The sequence below is a fragment of the Euwallacea similis genome, chromosome 14 (genome assembly GCF_039881205.1).
Source record: "Euwallacea similis isolate ESF13 chromosome 14, ESF131.1, whole genome shotgun sequence".
NCBI lineage: Eukaryota > Metazoa > Arthropoda > Insecta > Coleoptera > Curculionidae > Euwallacea > Euwallacea similis.
This window is the reverse complement of record NC_089622.1, coordinates 2,579,273-2,596,043: the sequence shown is the minus strand read 5'-3', so window position 1 is coordinate 2,596,043 and position 16,771 is coordinate 2,579,273. Positions and strand designations below refer to the sequence as shown.

The 16,771-nt window shown below is 37.4% G+C and overlaps 1 protein-coding gene and 1 pseudogene across 1 annotated transcript in view; one reads left to right on the top strand and one right to left on the bottom strand.

Annotated features, from left to right (window-relative positions):
* Positions 1–11,667: 11,667 nt before the first annotated feature.
* On the bottom strand, positions 11,668–11,785 carry LOC136413670 (5S ribosomal RNA; annotated as a pseudogene).
* Positions 11,786–12,277: 492 nt separating this feature from the next.
* Positions 12,278–16,771, top strand: part of LOC136413624 (phospholipase A1-like) — a 10,975-nt gene continuing 6,481 nt past the window's right edge. Inside the window, exon 1 of the mRNA XM_066397305.1 lies at positions 12,278–12,371. Within this exon, the coding sequence (XP_066253402.1) occupies positions 12,278–12,371 (94 nt within the window). The remainder of the gene's footprint in view (positions 12,372–16,771) is intronic.

Here is a 16,771-nt window from a genome sequence, read left to right as displayed (position 1 = left end):
TTTTTAAAAAAGTGTTATTCTAACGTAGGCAACTGAATGTTGAGCATAGCTCAACGATTTCTTCGAAATCCTACGAAAAGCGGTTTTTTTACATGTGCTTTTAACCTTAATAGGTTGGGAAACATTCGTTGTGTAATTCGCTATTGAAATCAAAGAGTTAAAAACAAATTTCATTTTGCTCGATTTGACTTTGGGTGCCGGAACAGTTTTGCTTCGTGCCCCATCATTTGCATTCTTTTTAAATTGGTGCCACAAAATGCTGTCCACCGGCAAGGACTTTGATCAGCATTCACACAATTATTAATTTAAATGGAAGGGAAAGAAAAAAAAATGTCCCCTTTAGCTGTCTCGGTATTGTCCGGTTTTTATGTTTATATATGAGTTGATTGCATTAAACGTGTTACGTATTCCTTCATTATAGTTTTTGCATTTGTAGGTAACACACCAAAATGAGTAATAGCAGTGACTGAGTGTCTCTGTTTTTAGACAACATATGGGCGCAAGGCGCCCTAATAGGTCTCTCTGAGTCCTACATCTAATGAAAGTGAAAACACTTTTGTTGATTTAAAATTTGCACTTGTGCCGGATTTTTTTGGAAATCTGAAGGTTTACGTTATAATTTTGTAATTCAGGTCTGTAAAAAATGAAAAAAAAAATAGGTAGTTCAAAATAATATTTTATATGTAAATCTTTTACTACACTTATTCATCTGAGCTGCCACTCGTGTTGGGGCTTTCATCAGTTGTCGATGGAGGTGTAGGGATATTCTCAATTTCCCTGAAGTACCATTAAATAATTAGTGTGGACATTTCTTACACAAAGTCAGAAGAGACTTTTTAGATGTACTGTATATAAAATCATGTTGCAACATTTTATTACCTTAAAAAAATCCTCATTTGGTTTAATGCGGTTGTATATTCTAATTCTGTTGAGAAAGTTAGAACAGCATATTGCTGGTCCCCATACGTTAATCTAATGGTACCCTCTCTATGGTTAGGAGTAAATCCATTTATGCTGTTAAATAACAGGGTATAAGACATTAATTCATTAATTTCAATTCGAAATCCTACAAAAAACAGTTTTTTTTTTATACGGGCTTTTAGCCTTAATAGGTTGCGAAGCACCGAGTCCAGATCAAACGGTCGTGTGAGACGGACATGTTTTCTGAGCGCTCCCAATGAAATTGCCATTTTAGTGGTTTCTTTCGATCCAAAGCGATTTAAATTAGCGAACTTAGCAATTCAAGGATTAAATTATCCTTTGAGAAGAAATCCTTGAATTTTATCCCCATTTTGGGGTGAGGGGGCAGTTTTACTGGTGAAAATAGTGACTTAAATCGAGCCTATAAAACTCATACGAAGTTATAGTGACTATTATAACGTCATAGTTTTAGTGACTGTCTAGGACAATTAAAAGGTAAGTATCACACAGAATAGGACTGATTAGAAATAGTAATTAGTGTAATAAGAGATTTCTGGACATCTGTAAATATGGTTAATAACAGTTAAAACTTTCAAATCGATGCATAGTTTTGTTGCAAATTTTGTACGAATTTGGGGGAAAAATTCTACCTGAAACCCAAAGTTGGATAAAAATAAACATTGCGGACAGTGCAAACATAAAAACAAACAATTGAAGGTGCGTGCGGCTAAATTAATAGGGACCCTACAGCATATTAATAGGGAACTTTAGCGTTGCGGCCTTGTTTCTAAAAGGCAAATATGGCTGAAGAAAAAAGGTCTCCACCGACACAGAGCCAAAGAAGGAGGACGTTGAAGATGTTTGTCTCCGACTTGATCGAACAAGGAAGATGATGAAGATGAAAAAGACATGGGCGTGAAGGTAATCTCACCTATTTCATCGTATAAGTGCGGGTACATTGATTTTAGCCGAGACGAAGAAGCTGATAAAGCCCAGAAAAAGAGAGGAATCTCCGGATGAGGACCTTGATAGGATAGAGAGAGGAAAGGCACGGAAGATCAGGAACTTGATCAAGTCCATGGACAAAATTATTAAAAATGTGGCAAAACACGTAACCCAAAATATAAACACAAAAAAGGAAATAAAGGACGGAATTGCGGCTCTGACATCGAAGTCGGGTTTATTAAATATAATAAAAATATGGGACTTGCTGAATATTTTGAGTCAAGAAAAAAGAAGTGGCACAGAAGGAAAAAAATTGTTCGACGATTGCTATACAAACGATAAGCGATGCAGAAATGTCGAGAGATGAGAGAGAAACGTGGAGGAAAATAAGCGGCAGCTTAGAAAAGGATCAAATTCCATTAGAAGAGATCCACTTAGAAAAAATGGGTCTAAAGGTGGCAAGACAGGAAACGGAACTTGTTCTGCTTGCGGTCAAGATAAAAATCCGGAATCTGGGCACGGACGAAATAAGAAGCCAGGAATGTGTCAAATATCTGGGAGTGACCATATCCAGGAACATGGGCTTGGGCAGTCATACACAGAAAGTTAGTGAGAAGGCAAAGTCGATGCTAAATTTATTATCGAGACTAATGCCAAATATTGGTGGTTGTTCGTCGGGCAAAAGAAAATTACTGACAAGCACAGTAATATCCATATCGTTTTAAACAGCCTCTTTCTGGGAGGAAGTTAAAAATGTGAAATGCCATTTAAAAAAATTGGAGCAAATAAATCGTAGACTCTCGATAGGAATTATCTCGGTCTATCGAGCAATATCTCTAAAAGCTACATAAGCTATAGCCGGTTTGGCACCCATAGACCTCGTCATGGAGGACAGGGAGAATTATACAGAAATGGGCTAATTGAAAAAGTAACAATCAGAGATACAATATACAGGAAATGGCAACAAAGATGAGAAAATTCTAGTAGCTGCGAGAGGCATTTCATCAAGAACGTAAAAAATTAAGTAATAAGAAGTTTTGGTATAATGAATTTTTTCACGACCCAGGCGTTATGCTGACACGGAGTTTTCTCGAGCTATCTGTGTAAAATGCAAAAGACTGAAAATGATGAGTGCTGGTTCTGCAACAGCACGGACACCCCAGAACACACGATTTTTGTATGTCTAAATTTCGAAAAGAATAGGGAAATTGCTGAAGCCAAATGCAATGCCAAGATAAACATCTTAGAAGAAAACGTCTTAGAAACATTACTCCAGAATGAAAATAGCTGGAACGAAATTATGGAGATGCTTGAAAATATCATGAAGGCGAAGTCACAGGAAGAAGAGCGGCGAAGCGAAGATACTTCGATCTCGGAGGACTGTCCTGAAGAAGAGGAACATGCTTGATTCCATATTCTGGAAGGAAATCCCCCCCTGAATTTTCTTCTTCTTTTCTTCATTGTCACTGTCTTCCAGAACTAGGGTTTCTTCGCTAGCCTTCACGTCGTTTTTTTCTTTGTCGTAGTTTAGTTGTAGCTCTTCAGTTGATAGTGTTTCGTCTAACCGAATGAAGTCATTTCCTTTATTGATGACTCAATGCCTTTTACGTTCTTCCAGAACTCTAATGGCATGTCATCCTCTACATAATATTCTGATTTTCGAAAACCTGCCTTTGTAAAACAATTTCGAATAGTGTTTGGTGTTACTCTATCCTAGACGTTTTTAATGAAGTAAATTGCTTTCAAAACATTAATTGATTTTGAAAGATCTGAAGCCGATGAAATGGTATCCATTTTTGAAAGAATCTGTTTCAAAATAAAGTCACGATAAAAATTCTGAATTATGTCCTGGTCTATTGGTTGACAAACTGATGTGGTGTTAGGAGGTACAAATATGATTTTAATATTTTTCAAGTTTACGTCTTTGGAGTGCAATGCGGCATTGTCCAGAAACAGCAAAATTTTACGTTTTTGAGATTCCATTCGTTTGTCCATGTCCAGAAACCATTCAATCATGTTAGCTCCTGTTATTCACGCTTTCTGATTTGAAGTCCATGTAGCTAGCAAGTTCTTTACAAGGACATTTTTGAATGTCCGTAGTCGCGTAGGTTTTCTGATGACCAAAAGTTTTTCCTTTTCACCAATCATATTGGCACAAAATAACACAGTAAGTCTTTCTTTTGACGTTTTACCACCTACATATTTTCAGCTTTGAATGTCAAAGTTTTATCGGGCAAAGCCCTGAAAAATAAACCACTTTCATCTGCATTGTAGATATCATCTGGCTTGTATCCTAACTGTATTGACAGCAACTTCTGTAAGAATTTGGTGACATTTTCTTGGGAAACATGCAGATTTACCCGAAATACACTTGAAACTTATGTTATGTCGTCTTTTCTATTTTTGTAACTACCCATCGGATGCACTGAATTTGTCGTACTTTAAGTCCTTAGCTATTTCTTTTGCTTTAGCCTTTATTAATAGTCCTCATATGGGAATATGCTGACTTCTAGCATGAGCAAATCATTTGAAACAAATTCTGTCAATCTGGGCTGCGGCATTTCTTAGTTTTGTTATTTTCATGTTCATATTGTCGCCTGATTGCCACCATCCACGAATGCTCTTCTTTTGCCTGAGAATCTGTGCAGCTTGCGTTTTGCCTATGTTTAATTTAAAATTATGTATAAAAAAATATGTTTTATTCCCTATATGTGAAATTATAAAAACTTTGTACTCTTCAGCAAGTTTTCGAACACTCAAATTTTCTTGGTCTGCAGCATTGATGATTTTCATTTTTGCCTCACTGTTAACATTTTTCGATGTGTCATTATGTTATATGTACGTACTACATATTAAAAATTTAGTTCACTACAATATGGCATACAAAAAATCATAAAACATTTTTGGTCCAACTGTGCTGAAACCCAACAAATCGGTCAGTACACAAAGACAAAGCATTGAAAATAATAAAAGGGAATCCCATAATGCGGCGTAAAATTATTTGGTGCACACGGGGAAATACCACAGATGTCATTGTGAGTTTCGACTATGTTTTTGTCCGGTTTTTGCAAATGTCGTGTCCGTTCATCGGAGCATTTCGAACATTTAAAGAAAATTATACTGTCCATGTCCGTCCGCTTGTTGGAGAAACTTTTACATAAGAAAATATGCGCAAAACTTTGGTACTACAATAAATGTCCGGTTACGGGAGATGTCCGCTTGACAGAGCTGTCCATAATGACTATATATATATATATATATAAATGAAGTCTTTACTATATTGTATATAAAATCACGTAGTAACATTTTATTACCTTAAAAAAATTCTTAATTGATTTAAAACTGTTGTGTAGCTAATTTGTGTCGGAAAGGTAAATATACCATACTTGTCGGGGATGGTTGCTACTCAATTTCTCCAAGACACTGATGCAACTTAGTGGTATCTGCTTCCGCGGCTGATTCTAGGTTTTATGTATCACCGAAGGACCACTCTCGTTTTTGTCAGACCGAGAGGAACTGAATTGATACACTTTTGATTTGCTTTATTAAATATATGTCCTTGATAACTGGAGTATGTAGTGTTAATTTCAAGTTATGTAGAAAGCTCTTGTGCGTTCTTGATGGAGACTGCCCTTTGTTGAGTTCCCGATGGAAAATTTCTCGTGGTCCTTATACTCCCATTGGTTCGGTTTCATCCTTCTGGGGGGTGGAACTGTCTCAACCGACAAAAGAGAATGAAAAAGGACAATAACCCAAATGGCGGTCAATCCAATCTCTTCCTTGCCGCATTGTAGATGCAATGAAGTGCGCCTAATGAGTTTATTAGATCCACAAAATCTTTTTTTTTTTTATAGAGGGGAACCTTCCAAAGGTATCCGGTCTGGTTGCCTGGCGACCAAGTTATGTGAGATTCGACCCTGACAGGGACGCCTGCCCACTAAAACCCTCCTCTCTTCGTCCTGGATCACCCTGGAATCGCCGTAAGGCATTACTTCAGGGGGGAGATGGTACCTTTACTCTCTTCATAACCCATTCCTCTCGCTGCCATATAGTTTTATTCCCATCCGGTACTATCTTTCGACATATTTTCAAATGAGGGCAGAAAATTTCAAATTTACTAACCGCCCGGACCTTGCGATTTGTTCTCCCAGTCGACCTTGACTTTTTTCGTCCTGGGTCTTCTTGGTCATGATAGCTTCCAAAATTTTCGTTATGTGTGTCCAATATTTAAATAATAACTCTGCAATGTTATGTTTATTGATCTTCTCTTTACACTTTTTTTCTGCATTTTTTCTTACGTCCTCAAACTTGGGACAAACATAGTGTGCTCGGGACTATCTATGTCGTTACAATACCAACACAGATCATTTCGGCTTTTCTCAATTTTCTTCAAGTAAATCGTGAAAACATCATGTCCACATAGGGCTTGTGTGAGATAATAATTGAAATCCTCAAAGTTCCTTATAGTCCATTTCCGAACATCTTTTACAAATATATTCGCATGTCCCTCGTATCTATCCCAACGATTTTGCCATTCTCTATACAACACCTCCCTAACCTCTACCTTTTGATCCTCTCCGTTCCTATGCGCTGCGGATCTTTCCTCCACCAGAAGATCGATTGGGGAGGCATTCTGGCCAGCATTTAGGCTGCTTCCAGCGAAACCGTTTTATACGCCGAAATTATGCCAATGACTAATCTTCTGTTTATCCTATCTAGTTTCCTCGATTAATTTGCTTTGTGCAGCCTTTCCTCCATACCGGGGCTGCATAAAGAGTGGCGGATAGCACCGCACTGGTTAGAATCCGCCTTTTTCCAACGGAGCACCCTCCTGTTTTAGGCATAAGCCTCATGAGTACGTTGGTCATGCGGTTTGCCTTCTCTACTGATTTTTCCACACGTGTTGCGTATCTCATATTTCTCTCGAGATATACTCCACATTCTATCGAGATACACACCAACAGTCTGACATACTCCGTGCTTATAACTTGTTCCATTTCCAAATGTAGATTCATGCTTTTAATCTTTTGTCGTCCGGCCAGCAGCACCATTTCTGTTTTTTGTTTTGCCACCCGTAATCCCATATCTTCCAAAATATTTATAATCCTATTTACATTTATTCTTGCTTTCTCTTCCAGTTTTTCTGAATCCTTAATCCTCACTATAACCGATAGGTCATCAGCATAGGCCATTAGATTTACTCCAGCGTCCACCCGCGTTTCCAAAATTTTATTATGAAACACATTCCATAATATTGGTCCCAACACCTATCCTTGAGGACCCCCCAGGTCATCTGAAAAATATCTCCATTCTTCTCGTCCCCTATGATCTTTCTATGCTCAAGGTAGGATTTAACCAATTCAATCAGATGTTTATCAATGCCATATTTCTTGAGTGCTCCCACAATATTCCTCCAGAGTACGCTATTAAAAGCATTTTTCACGTCAATGCATATCATCACACAGAAGTCCTGATATTTAATATAATTTTTCTTGATTTCCAAAGTAATAGATTTTATATACTCCAAGGCATCTACGGTTGATCTACCCTTTCTAAATCCGTGTTGTTTATCGGATAAAAGGTTTCTATCTGTCAATTCTTTCAGTAAGCGTTCGGCGATCACTCTTTCGTAGAACTTTCCTGCTGTATCGACGAGGCAGATGGGCTTATAGTTCGGCGCATCTGCATTACCCTTTTTTTGGATTTTCGAGTAGTACCACTTTTGCTATCTTCCAAATTTTATGAAATTTCGTTGAATAAAAAACTTATTATATCGGTTGTTCGGAAAGTAATTTCGTTTTTTTATGTGAAAATGAATGACAGTTTTCGTATAATAAACAAATGCTTTATTAAATTATATATTGGCCGTTCTGGTCCAACACCTTTTGCCATCTTTCTGGTAGTAGCATAATTCCACGCTCATAAAATTTTTTGTCTTTGCTGGCAAAAAACTGATCGAGGTGGTTTTTGACCTCATCATTTGAGATGAAAGTTTTACCGTCTAAAAAATTTTGGAGTGACCGGAACAAATAATAATCCGATGGTGCCAGGTCTGGAGAATATGGTGGGTGTGGCATTGTGTCCCATTCAAGCTGTAAAAGCTTTTGGCGAGTGACCAAACTTGTGTGAGGTCTCGCGTTGTCTTGGTGAAACACTACACCTTTTCTGTTGATTAGTTCGGGTCTTTTCTGTTGAAGTGCATCCTTCAGTTTGTCCAGCTGCTGGCAGTAGACTTCCGAATTAATCGTTGTGTTATCCGGTAAAAGCTCAAAAAAAACGATTCCTTTAAAATCCCACCAAACAGACAGCATCACCTTTTTTTGGTGAATATCGGCTTTGGAAATGGTTTGAGTCGATTCATCTTTTTTGCTCCATGACCTCTTGCGTTTGACGTTGTTGTATACAACCCATTTTTCGTCCCCAGTAATGATGCGCTTCAAAAACGGATCATTTTTGTCACGTTTGAGAAGCGAATCGCAGACGTCAATGCGGCGACACAGATTTCTCTCTGTGAGAACATGGGGAACCCATATATCGAGCTTCGAGGATAATCCCAGGCCTTTCAAGTGGTCATAAACTGTTGAATTCGATAAATTTAACTTCAATCCGATCTCACGTGTTGTTATTCGACGGTTCGCATCAACTAATGCCTTTATGGCGTCTTTATCAGCTTCAACCGGCCTTCCCGAACGTGGTGCATCTTCGACATCAAAATTGCCAGATCGAAATTTAGAGAACCAGTTCTGACACTGGCGTACTGTCAACACACCTTCTCCATACACATCGGTCAATTTCTTTCTGGCTTGAACAGCATTTTTACCCTTTCTGTAGTAAAACAGTAGGATATGTCGAAAATGCTGCTTATCGCTCTCCATATTTAAAAGGGCACCAACCAAAAACTACTGCGTAGAATTAATTGAAATGTTTCACACACAAGCCTTGTTATATGAGCTCTCAAAGCATATAAAAATTATATGGCTTAAGTGTGAGGTTAAGTGCAAAAAAATACCATTAAATCCTCTGTCGGGAAAAAACGAAATTACTTTCCGAACAACCATACATACTTAAGAAAAATATTTTATGAGCTTTAAGACATTTCACAAAAATTTCGGTGGTTATATCATCCGGACCGGGTGCTTTTTTTGACTTCATTCTTCTGAGTGTCAAGTCGAAGTCAGTTTTATCGAAATTTCGAACTTCCATGACTTCTTCTTTCCTTTCGCATTGGATCAAATCCCCGATGGGAAAAAGTCGAGTCATTTGCTCTTTAATCACATTCTTACTTTGCTTATTTTTGCTTCCCATTTTCATCTTTTTAAATAAAATTTGATAGGCTCTACCCCAAACCTTTTTCTCTATTCCTGACACAGTTCCTTCCATTTATTTCTTTTACTCAGCTGAATCTCCCGCTTTAACTCTCTTTTAACACTTTTATTCCTCCTGTAACCTTTCTAATATTCTAATTTCTTGATTTTTAATTCTACTTCTAGTCAATTTCCTTCGCTCTATGTTACATTTTTCCCTTTTTTCTTTTATCGTTTCGTTCCATCAGTATACCGGGGGTTTATGTCGTTTCTCGCATCTTAAATGTTTATCACATATTTTCGTTATTGTTTGCATAATTTCCTCAGCCATCTCTTCTTGATATTTCGAAAACAGATCTTCTCAAAAGACAATACATTCTTTGGTGTTATTTTTCATTTCCTACTGGCCTTCGCTTCATTTTTAGTAACGTCAAAACCACTGTTTATCTGGAATTTAATCGTTCTAGGGTCGCTTAAATTTTCCTCTTCTTCGTTTACCCTCCAGTTTTTAATCATTTTTGCAACCTTGTCATTTCCCAGAGTAATATCGATGACTGACTGTCTCGTAGCCCTTACAAAAGTAGGGGTACTTCCCTTATTTATTACGATCAATCCCGTCGATGAGATCCAATCTTCCAGAATAATTCCCCTTAAATTTCTGACCGGAGATCCTGTTTCCTGGCGTCTTCGCATTTAAGCTACCCCCCCAATACTAGACTCTTGCTAACTAGACTTATAAGGATAGCCATTTCATCGAGGAGTACATTAAAATCGATATCGTAACCGTTTGGAGAAAAATAACAAGATATTATTGCTAAGTTTTCTAAAACTATACACACAAAATCTTTACATCTATGTATCTTTTTTATTTGCCTATTTCTAATTAACTTAATAAAGTAATCTCCGTTTAAGTCGCAAATCCCTTTATTTTCCGGTTTACCATTTGGTTCACATCCAATTATATTGACCTTCTCATCAATGACAGTTTTATCTATCAGATCGTGTACCCTTTTACTTCTATTGAAGTTTAATTGCATTATATTTAGAATAATATTCTTCTGTTGAATTATTTTAGAATGTATTACTTTATGCATCTTTTTTTTTATTTCTTAACCGGCGCTTTTGACGTCCTCCTCCACTCTTGCACCACAGTTTTGTAAACCGGGAAGTTAATGCTCTGTGCTTTGTGATCTCTATCTTTATCACACATATAACGTTTAGAGTCATTTTTACATTCTCTTATAAAATGTTCCTCCTCACAGCAGGTAAGGCACTTGCCCTCCATTGTATCCTTACTTGTACAACTATTAGCTAAATGTCCGAATTTACTACATTTAAAGCATCGAATAGGTGCATCGACTTCTTCTACCCTGCACTTTACCCAGCCTATTCTTATATGACTATTTTTTAGAATACGATTTGCTGTCTCGATTGAAATCGTCACAAAAGCATGTCGTTGACTGGCCCTATTTACTTTAGGGGCAAGCCGCACTTCGTTTTTTCTCCTATATTTCTTACCGCCTCGATAATTTCCATCTCTTCGGTACATTTGTCTAAGTCCTTAACGAAAATTGTTTCCACCTGTCGTACCAACTCCGAGTCTGCTTTTTCTCCTACGTCTTGTTTTATTGCCTCCAGAAATTTGGTTTTATCCTCCTCTTTCCCTACAAAATTTATTTGTATATTTCCTTCTTTAGTTTTTTTGAGTCCCTTGACTTTAATTCCCATCTTTTCCATGTCTATACTTTTTTAAAGCGATTTCACCATACCCGCATAGTTGCCCTCTCCTTCTTTAAGTTTAATTTTAATTGACTGTCTTTTTCCTATTTACAATCTTCCATTCTTCCTTAACTTCCGTCTCTTCTTCCGACTGGATGTCAAGCTTCAGGCTCTCAGGAATCGCTAAAACCTTTTTTTTAGTTGGGGTACCGTACATATTTATCTTTTCCTTCACAGCATTTTTACATACAAATTCTAAAATTCTTCTTACGAGAACCGCTGTACTAGCCGATGTTGTAGCAAAAGTCAACTTTAATCGATTTTTGCTCGCAGCCATTTCTTTATTTTTTCCAGATTTTCCCATATCGCTTTGAATTTCTCATTCCCGTACCTTGTCTTTGGTTAGGTGTAAATTTACTTATTTCGCCGAAATGGAATCTCTGCTCGGAAGGACCACCCCTTTTGATTCGAGGTTAAAGGGAACCTCACCGTTTGGGTTTCTATGAAACACTTGTTTCCACTCACTTAAGTTTATTTTTTATTATATACACACACAAGTTTATTTCTCCTTTTTGATACGTATGTTTTACGTTTTTTATAGAGGTTGGAAAAATGCATTTACGCACACCAGACCGTTGCTATTATATTGTTGATTGGTCTGGTAGTTTGGGACTCCAGTGTTTCAGGCAATTGCCGACTATCCACTAAAACCTTTTTCCTCTCTTTACCCTGGACCCCCCGGAACCACCTTTCCACATTACTTCAGTGGGGGGTGGTAACACAACTGCACGTGATGTTCCCAGGCGGTCACCCATCTAAGTATCAACCACGCCCGACGTCAATTAACTTCGGTGATCTGACGGGAACCGGTAGACCAACACGGTTCCGCAGTTGATATGTTTTACTGACTACTTGAACCTTAACAGCCTTTTCCCGTTTCTTGCTAATCGTTCTCCACTTGTCCCGTCGTCACGCGGTATTGCCAATTTTCAGGTCTTTTCTTGTTTCAAAGTCTTAACACTCCTTCTCCTTCAGTTATAAATTTTACATTGGCATTTATTATAGTTTCACCATTGGATAATGCTAATTTGCAGGAATGAGGCATTTTTATTTTTTTCTGTAAATTGGACAGTTGCAAGTTTCTCCATTTTTCATATATATTTTCAGTTGAAAATGAAAAGATTATTTGTGAGGAATTAACTTCTCAATTGTGATGCTTTTCAATTTATTTACTTTAACCAACGAAGATAACAACTTAAAACAATGCTGACAATAAAAATTCCCGAAGGATATCAAGCGCGCCTGCCTCGACCAATTTTCCAAGGTGTTCTCTGGTCTGTTGTGCATCACCGTTGCTTGTCTCCCTGGTCCTTGGTCAGCTACACACCATGTACAACACGCATGTTTCCTACCCGTTGTCCACTTATAAACGGCACAAGTTGGCCTATGCGTTTTTTCTAACAAAGGATATTCTTTCCCTTGGTAATGATTTTCAGAGTTTTTTTGAAAAGATAAAAACTTCCTGATACATTCAATTGCGTTAAGAGCGTCTTGTGCCAACGGTAGATCTGCTGAATCCTCTTCTACGTCTATATTTACATTTTCAACGTTCATTACCTCTTCCACAATTTCCCTCTGTTTCCAAATCATCATCAATGTTTACAAAATTCCTCCATTCGTTTTCTGTCGCCATATTGTTTATTGCCGGAATGTTTTCAACTCATTCGTGAAGTGGAATATTAATAGATGCTTCACGATGAATTTGCAACCATTCTGATATCCACTTATTTTGCTAAATAACAATGTATAAGACAATAATTCGTCAACACCACAAATTTCAATTCTTCATTCTTCAATTATAAATTGTACTTTAGCATTTGGTATATTTTCTCCATTTGATAAAGTTAAATTACAATTATGAGTCATTTTTAATTTATAGCGTAATTTCGACAATTGGAAATTTCTCCAGTCTTCAAGTATGTTTTCGACTGAAAGTAAAATGATTAGTGTCTTCAAAACGTGTTCGTTATACGTACTTTTCATCATAATGGTTATGAATAATTCATTTCTATTGAAAAGCCTTAATAGGTTGCGAAGTATCTGTTCTGCGATTCGCAATTGAAATCGAAGAGTTAAAAACGAATTTCATTTTGCAAACTCGATTTGATTCTGGGTGTCGGGACAGTTTTACTTCATGCACCATCATTTTCATGCTTTTTAAATTGGTGCCATAAAATGCTGTCCACCGACGTGGACTTTGATCAGCACTCGCACAATGTATACTGCGTGACATAGAAAAGAGAACACCCCGTAAAAATGGTTTAATTTAAATAATTTTTGGTATGCATGTTTGTTTATATGTATAGCAGAAACGATCAAAATTTCACTCATATTTATCTACGTATTTACGAGTTATTCGGAATTTTAGGTTTTTTTTAAATATAAAAATTGCAATAAAATATCAACAATACAACTGGAAAATAACATTTATTGGAGTGTAGTGTGCTTAGAAACTGCGTAGAGATATGCCTAGAACCAGAATAGAGCGAAATTTTCATCAATTGAGCGAGTTTGAGAGGGGTCGAATAGTGGGTCTACGAGAGGCTGGTCTGTCATTTAGGGAAATCGCCACTAGATTGAACCGTAGTGTAAACACTATAGTGAGATGCTGTCAGGGATGGTTCGAAGAAGGGCAAACAGGCAGAAGAACAGGTACTGGACGACCTCGAAGAACTACAGAACGCCAAGATCGCCGACTCCGAATTATGGCCCTAAGAGATAGGTTCGTCTCGTCGAGGACGCTGGCGGATCAGTGGTTCGCTGAGTATGGAAGGCCCATTGGGATACGAACCATTTATCGCCGCATAAGAAGTTTTGGATTGATTTCCTACCGTCCCTATCTCGTGTTACCCCTCACCTTAAATCATCGTCAAAATCGACTACAGTGGTGCCAAGAACGGATACATTGGACTCTGGAATGGGATAATATCGTGTTTAGTGACGAATCCAGATTCTGTTTCGGTATGCATGATGGTCGGGCAAGAATACGAAGGAGACGGGGTGAAAGATGGGATCCTCAGTTTGCAATACAGAGGCATGTTCATCAGACTGTTGGGGTAATGGTTTGGGGTGTCATTGCATATGGTAGCAGGTCACCTTTAGTTTTCATCAGAGGCAGTATGACAGCCCAGCGATACATCCAGGAAGTCCTGGAACCTCATCTTGGGCCTTATCTGGAAACTCTTGTTGATCCAGTTTTCCAACAAGACAATGCACGACCACATGTGGCTAGAGTGACTATGGACTTCTTCCAACAAAATGCAGTCAATTTGCTACCTTGGCCACCTCGATCTCCAGACCTCTCACCGATCGAACATGTATGGGATATTATAGGTAGAAGGTTGCATAATTTACCCCATCCCCCGCAAACCCTAGCGATGCTGTGTCATGCTGTCCAGTTAGCCTGGAATGAGATCCCCCAAGAGGACATCAATCACCTCATTAGATCCATGCCTAGACGTGTACAGGAATGTATAAGACACCGCGGAGGACCGACAAATTATTAAATTTTTTTTAGTTTTTAACAATTAAATTTGTTCAACTTTTTAATGAAGTATTTGTTTTGGCGTAAACAACATGCATACCAAAAATTATTTAAATCAAATCATTTTTACGGGGTGTTCTCTTTTCTATGTCACGCAGTGTATTTTAAATGGCAGGGAAAGGAAAAAAGTGTCCCCTTTCCCTGTCTCGGTATTGTCCGGTTTTTATGTTTATATATGAGTTGATTGCATTAAAAGTGTTACGAATTCCTTCATTATAGATTTTGCATTTGTAAGCAACACACCAAAATGACTAATAGCACTTACTGAGTGTCTCTATTTTTCGACTCCATATGGGCGCAAGGCGCTCTAGTAAGACTCTTCGAATCCATATATCTAATGAAAGTGAAAACACCTTTGTTAATTTAAAACTTACACTTGTGCCGGATTTTTTCGAAATCTGAGGGTTCGCGCTATAATTTTGTAGTTCTGGTCTGTAAAAAATGAAAAAAAAATTAGTAATTCAACATAATATTTTATGTATAATCTTTTACTACATTTATTCATTTGAACAGCTGCTGGTGTTAGGGCTATCATCACTGGTTGATGGCGGAGTAGGTACATTTTCAATTTCCCTGAAGGCACATTAAATAATTAGTGTGGACTTTTCTTACACAAAGTCAGAAGAGACTTTTTAGATGCACTGTACATAAAATCACGTTGCAACATTTAATTACCTTAAAAAAATCCTCATTTGGTTTAATGCGGTTGTATATTCTAATTCTGTTGAGAAAGTTAGAACAGCATATTGCTGGTCCCCATGCGTTAATCTAATGGTACCCTCTCTATAGTTAGGAGTAAATCCATTTATGTTATCAAACAACAATGTACAAGCCATCAATTTATCAATACTACAAATTACAATTCTTCGTTCTCCTTCCGTTGTTATGAAAGTTAAATTTCCCTGATCTATAACTGAACCACCTGAGAGTACCAATTTACAAGTATGCGACATGTTTTTTTTTTTTTGGAATTTCGACAACTGGAATTGTCTCCACTCTTCAAGAATGTTTGCGACTGAAAATAAAATGATTAGTGTCTTCAAAACGTGTTCGTTATACGTACTTTTCATCATAATGGTTATGAATAATTCATTTCTATTGAAAAGCCTTAATAGGTTGCGAAGTATCCGTTCTGCGATTCGCAATTGATATCGAAGAGTTAAAAACGAATTTCATTTTGCAAACTCGATTTGATTCTGGGTGTCGGGACAGTTTTACTTCATGCACCATCATTTTCATGCTTTTTAAATTGGTGCCATAAAATGCTGTCCACCGACGTGGACTTTGATCAGCACTCGCACAATGTATTTTAAATGGCAGGGAAAGGAAAAAAGTGTCCCCTTTCCCTGTCTCGGTATTGTCCGGTTTTTATGTTTATATATGAGTTGATTGCATTAAAAGTGTTACGAATTCCTTTATTATAGATTTTGCATTTGTAAGCAACACACCAAAATGACTAATAGCACTTACTGAGTGTCTCTATTTTTCGACTCCATATGGGCGCAAGGCGCTCTAGTAAGACTCTTCGAATCCATATATCTAATGAAAGTGAAAACACCTTTGTTGATTTAAAACTTGCACTTGTGCTGGATGTTTTTGGAAATCTGAGGGACCGTGTTATAATTTTGTAGTTCTAGTCTGTAAAAAATGAAAAAAATAGGTAATTCAAAATAATATTTTATATATAAATCTTTTAGTATGTTTTTATTCATCTGAGCTGTTACTTGTGTTTGGACTTTTATCACTCGTAGATGGAGGAGTTGGAATGTTTTCAATTTCCCTGAAGCAACATTAAATAATTAGTGTGGACATTTCTTACACAAAGTCAGAAGAAACTTTTTAGATGCACTGTATATAAAATAATGTTGCAACATGTTGGGTACTGGAAGCCGTATGGATATATATATGTAAGATTTCGGTATCGTTATGGAAAGAAAAAAAATAAAACAAAAGCAAGTTTTGAGGTACTTCTTTACTTGTCAAGGATCCGAGTCAGAATGCCCCCCGATACACATGTCTTATGCACCCCCGCGCGCACCCCTCTCTTTTCAAGAGCATTGATAAGCCACATTCCAGGCCTTTTCCCACGATTCCCTGACCCATCATCAATTTTTCTCTCGCCTATGTTAAGGAATTCATAAACAATCCTCTATCGTTTTCTCACGCTTATCTTAGAAGTAATTTACGGCTAACCCCCATGTCATTCTCACATGGTATTACTTGATAGTCTTAACATAAGCGAGGAATGCTCACATATATGTGTATATATATAGAGGAT